Raw genomic sequence first — 5771 nt, forward strand, 5'->3', positions numbered from 1 at the left:
TCCGGATCTCCTTACTTTCCGCCGCGCCCTCAAGACATGGTTTTTCCAGCAAGCGGGCCTGACCTAGGGAGGATTTTAGGTAGGGATAATTTTAAAAGTATTTTAATTGGAAACACAGCTGGTAATATTTGGTTTTAATTCGGCTTTTATCGGGGTTTATTTTTTGTATTTCTGTATTTTTGTATTTTGCATTTTTTTTATTGTGTGTATATTATTTGTTTTTAATATGCTGTGAACCGCCCTGAGTCCTATGGGAGAAGGGCGGTATACAAATTAAATTATCTATCTATCTTATCTATCTATCTTATTTTATCCTAAATCCCCTATTCCCTTCCCCCCATCCCCTTCCCTTACCGTACCCATATTGTTCCTAATTTTTCCTTATGTATATAAATTCAATAAAATATTGTTAAAAAAAGAGATATGGTACAGTGGTTCTGAGATGACAACTGCCAGCTCATTTTGAAAAATAGGGCACTTGGTAACAACAGCAAGTGTTTGCAATTAGCTTTGCCATATGGTAGGGTTTGTGTTCGGCATCTTCCAGGCAGAATAGGAGTCAAATACCTGGCATAGCACAATATCCAGTGTGATGTTAGCTCATTTTACAAAAACCACATAGTTGTCAGAATTAAATGGTGATCCAAAAAGTCAGCAGAGGAATCTGCCATCCATCTGTAGAGCAAGATCTTTCTAATACTCTGTTATAAAGCGGCTCATTGTAGTATCTGTTGCTGGATTTTACCTCCCCTCCTCTGATTATCCATGGCTAGAACTGCAAGATTTTTCTTTTCTTTCTGCTTGACTGTCTTTGGGATGCAGCTTAGTTCACTGCCGTGAAGCTGCTATTCATTTCATTTCTGTTTTTATTCTAAAATAGCCAGTTAAGGTCCATTTCTCAGAAACCAGTTTCTATAATAATAAACAATAGAAATGAAAGAATAAAACAATCAAAATTCAAATGTGGGGTGTGCCATCTTTTTGGTGCAACATAATTATTACTAATGTATTGATCAAACTTTTAAAATCAATTTGGGAGGTGTAAGAATATTCGCTCCCCTCCACCTTTATGTGCAAGCATGTGGTGAATTCTAATATTGTTTAAAAAGCATAAAACAGTTGAGGTTTTTGATACCCTTCATCCAACAATAAAGATGTCATGAAAATGTATTTACTAAGGTTGTCTAAAATTTGTTTTGGTGGATTGTTTCCCCTCCCCTCTCACCAGCTGGTAGGAAAACATTGTCATGGTTCTGATATATGAGGCCAAAAGAAAATAAGAACTCTGAGGCATTTGCTTTCCTCAAAGAACAGTTTTAATGGCTACATAATATCAGCACGAACAAAGGTGAAACCAAGACTGGAAGTCCCCCCCCCCCACAGGTTACAAAATAAAAGTTAAACTCCCCACCCACTAAATACGTAATAAATCACATTCTCCAATGTGATTTATGCCTTTGGCGGGCTCTCTAACGGTAATTCTAGCCCGCCAAACATTTGAGCGATTTGACCTTGGTTCCCATAAGAAAGTTATTGTTTTGTCTGGAACAGAAGAATGCATTTTCCCTCCCCCCAAACTTGTGGCAAGCTCAAAAATGAAGAAAGATGGCTGTGACCAAAAGTAATTTTGTAGGTGTGACAAACATCCAGCAACCACTCCCTTTAATACAAGGTTGGAGGAAGAGGTAAAGTTTGTCAGATGGCTAGACTAGTAAGTATACATGTAAAAATTTGCTCTGCTTTGGTACAAGTATTCTTCATGGGTTCATCAGCTGATAATTGTGTGAAATACTTGTGCCAGAGATTGGCTTGGTTCTTTCAAATTGGCCTCTCCCATTGAAAGACCCACACTCTTCCCATTGATCAAAGCAAAAGGCCTCTGGAAAAAAAGTCCTTGGGGACTGAAATAGAGGGGGATGACCACCCCAGCCTAGGGTGGCCAATAGATGCTCTGAGCATCATAACCCCTATAATAATAATAATAATAATAATAATAATAATAATAATAATAATAATAATAATAATAATAATAATAATAATAATAATAATAATAATAGTAAAGTTGGAAGGGACCTTGGAGGTCATCTAGTCCAACCCCCTGCTCAGGCAGGAAGCCCTATACCATCTCGGAAAAATGGCTGTCCAGTCTCTTCTTAAAAACTTCCAGTGTTGGAGCATTCACTACTTCTGGAGGCAGGTTGTTCCACTGGTTAATTGTTCTAACTGTCAGGAAGTTTCTCCTTAGTTCTAGGTTGCTTCTCTCCTTGCTTAGTTTCCACCCGTTGCTTCTTGTCCTGCCTTCAGGCCCTTGGAAAATAGCTTGACTCCCTCTTCTTTGTGGCAGCCCCTGAGATATTGGAACACTGCTATCATGTCCCCCCTCGTCCTTCTCTTCATTAAACTAGACATACCCAATTCCAGCAGCCGTTCCTTATATGCTTTAGCCTCCAGTCCCCTAATCATCTTTGTTGCTCTTTTCTGTACTCTTTCTAGAGTCTCAACATCTTTTTTACATCGCAGTGACCAAAACTGGATGCAGTATTCCAAGTGTGGTCTTACCAAGGCATTGTAAAGTGGTATTAACACTTCATGTGATCTTGATTCTATCCCTCTGTTAATGCAGCCTAGCACTGTATTGGCTTTTTTGGCAGCTGTAGCACACTGCTGGCTCATATTTAAGTGATTGTCCACTAGGATTCCGAGGTCCCTCTCACAGTTACTACTATTGAGCAAGGTACCCCCTATACAATACCTATGCATTTGGTTTGTGCAAAGTCAAAGTATTTGACTTTGACGCTAATCAAACGTTGGTGATGAACATCAGAATTGCTATGGCTTGTAGCTACTTAAAAGGAAAAAAGTGACTAATACTGTAAAGGAGAACTTTAGGCTTTCCCAGGAATGGGTTGCGGATGAGATGTAGGCAATGTCATGATTCAGAAGGGTATGGAAGAAAAAAGATGTTATCAGAGCATGTATATATTAGGAATGCCAATAATTTCCCAAACAACAAAATGGAAATTCAAACACTTCCTGTACTGTATTTCATTGCCAATGCAAGGAGGGCTTACCACTGTAAAGTATACTACAATTGCAGTAGAAGCCATCAAGACCAGGCTCCCAACGGATTGTCTAAGTGATCATCATAATCTAGGCACAATTCTGACCTATCTGCTTTTGACTTTTTATGTGACAGGATTTTTGCAGTGAAGTGCAACAACTGTTTGGAAGCGATTACACCCAGTGAGTTTGTTATGCGAGCTCAGAAAAGTGTGTACCATGTAGGCTGCTTCTGCTGTTGTGTCTGTGAGAAACAGCTTCAGAAGGGTGATGAATTTGTCCTTAAGGATAGCCAACTGCTGTGCAGGAATGACTATGAGAAGGAACGTGAAAGGCTCAGCATTGGAAGCCCAGCCCCATCGGATTCTGGTAAGGCACAACCATTTATTTTGCTGGAAGCCATTGATGAGGCAGCAACATTTCTTCTTAGTATTATGATATTTATAAAGTTTTAATATTTTCCAGAAATAGCTGTCCCTGAGGTTAAAGAGCTCACCACAATATAAAAGTATGCTTTATTAAGATGTTCATATTATTCCAATAGTTTGAGGAAAGGCAACAATACTTAAAAGTAATAAACCCAAGGAATAAAATTTATTTATTTTATCCCACCTTATTTTTTATATAAATAACTCAAGGCAGCAAACATACCTAATACTCCCTCATCCTCCTACTTTCCCCACTGCAACCCTGTAAAGTAGGTTGGGCTGAGAGAGAGGGATTGGCTCAAGGTCATCTAACTGGTTTTCATTCCTAAGATGTGATTAAAATTAAAGTATGATTAATTCTTTATCTGCTTATTCCATCAATAATTCCAAACATTCTACAATGGATCCAGATGTGGCTGGTAATAAAGCAAATAACATTCGCACCCCCCTTTTTTTCTTTCTGTTATTACCAGCATATACTACTTGTGTACAGTTTGTCAGAATTTTTGCTCTTAGCTCTGATCTTATAAGCAAGACATCAGTTCCTTGAGATCATATTTCTAGAGGGAAAGAAGTTACCAGAGATAGCTGAAATAACCTTTTTGATTGCTTTTTTGTTCCTTACCAACTCTCAAGATCATCTTCAGTTTTTGTAATGAGCAAAATATGTTAACATCAAGTTTACATGGCCAGTTGGTATAGCAGTTACAAATTGGGACAATGATTTTGGAGACTAGGTTCACTTTTATGCTCAAACATGAAAGCTCACAATGTAATTTTGGGCCAGTCACCTAATTTTGGATAAGATGAATGGAAGTCATCACAAGCTGGTTTGTACTTGTGAAAAAGAAATAATAACAGAGTCGGAAGAGACCTTAGAGTCTTCTAGTTCTACCCCCTTCTCAAGCAGGAGACCCTATAACATTTCAGACAAGTGGCTGTCCAATCTCTTCTTAAAAATCTCCAATGATGGAGCACTGACAAGGTCTGAAGGCAAGCCATTCCACTGACTGATTGTTCTTACTGTCAGAAAATTTCTCCTCATTTGATGATTAATTTCCATCCATTGCTTCTTGTCCTGCCTTCAGGTGGTTTGGAGAATAGGTTGACCCCCTCTTCTTTGTGGAAGCCCCTTAGATATTGGACGACTGCTGTCATTCCACTCCTAGTACTTCTTTTCTTTTTTCTTTTTCTTTTTAAAGTTTTATTAATTCTTAAGAATTACAAACTTTAAAGCTTAGTAAACAACATGTTGTTTGGGTTCATATATTTAACATTAATTTATTCAATATAAATCTATTCAGTACTGCATAATCCAGTATTTTTTCCCTGATCCTTCTTTCTTCCTCATATTTTTCCATTTTGCCCTTATTACACAATTACAATTCTTGGTACTATTGGTGTATACAAAGTTATATATAAACATCTTCATCATATTTTACTAATATTATACAAATAACAATAATATCAATTCATAAATCATCCTGTTTTTCATGCTCTTGTTAAAGCTTGATTTCCTATCAATATTTAAAGTATCTTTGTCAGTTATGATTTTCTCAATATTAATTACATTTATATAGCTAAAAATTTTATTCATACCAATCCTCCTCTTATTTTCATATTTTCCATATCAAAAGAAGAAAAAAACATGCTATCTTAATTCTAAATCATATCTTTCATTATAAAAGTCTAATTATATCTAAGGGTCATCCATTCTTTTAATCATATTCAAACAAGTATTTAAACATATATATGCCCCCTCTAATAGGTCAAATCTTCTATTTTTTAAATCTAACTCTCGCTTTCTTTCTTTGCCAAGTAGCTTTCCAAGCCAAGGCAATTAAATTGCCCAGGCATTTTCTTTCTATTTTTATGAAAGTTGCTTGGCATGAGGAAGACAATTTAGGTAGAGTATTTTTGGAGGGGAATTCCACCCATTTATGTTCCTTAAGCAACTACCACCTTTCTTCTCCCTCAATTTCTCCTTTCATCCTTTGTCTCCCAAATTGTAACATTTCCCCTGTTCCATTCCCCAAAATCTTCTTCCTTGTCATCAGGTGCATCTTGCAGACTTAAAGGGTAAAGCAGGGGTGTCCAAACTTTTTTCAAAGAGGGCCAGATTGGATGAAGTGAACGTGCTGGAGGGCCGAACATTTTTCCGAACATTCTTTGAACCATTACAATTAAATGCAAATGAATTATTTTATGCCTCTTTCCTCTCCCTCTCTTTCCTCTTTCTCTCTCTCTCTCTCTCCTTTCCCTTTCCTCTCTCCTCTCTCTCTT

At 37.2% G+C, this 5771-nt stretch overlaps 1 protein-coding gene across 1 annotated transcript in view; it reads left to right on the top strand.

Moving 5' to 3' along the window:
- The window catches only part of LMX1A (LIM homeobox transcription factor 1 alpha), a 123689-nt gene that overhangs the window by 93594 nt on the left and 24324 nt on the right, over positions 1-5771 (top strand). The window contains exon 4 of the mRNA XM_015814660.1: positions 3197-3429. Coding sequence (XP_015670146.1) covers positions 3197-3429 — 233 coding nt within the window. The remainder of the gene's footprint in view (positions 1-3196; positions 3430-5771) is intronic.

The sequence above is a fragment of the Protobothrops mucrosquamatus genome, unplaced genomic scaffold (assembly GCF_001527695.2).
Source record: "Protobothrops mucrosquamatus isolate PMUCROS unplaced genomic scaffold, P.Mucros_1.0 scaffold271, whole genome shotgun sequence".
Classification (NCBI taxonomy): Eukaryota; Metazoa; Chordata; class Lepidosauria; order Squamata; family Viperidae; genus Protobothrops; species Protobothrops mucrosquamatus.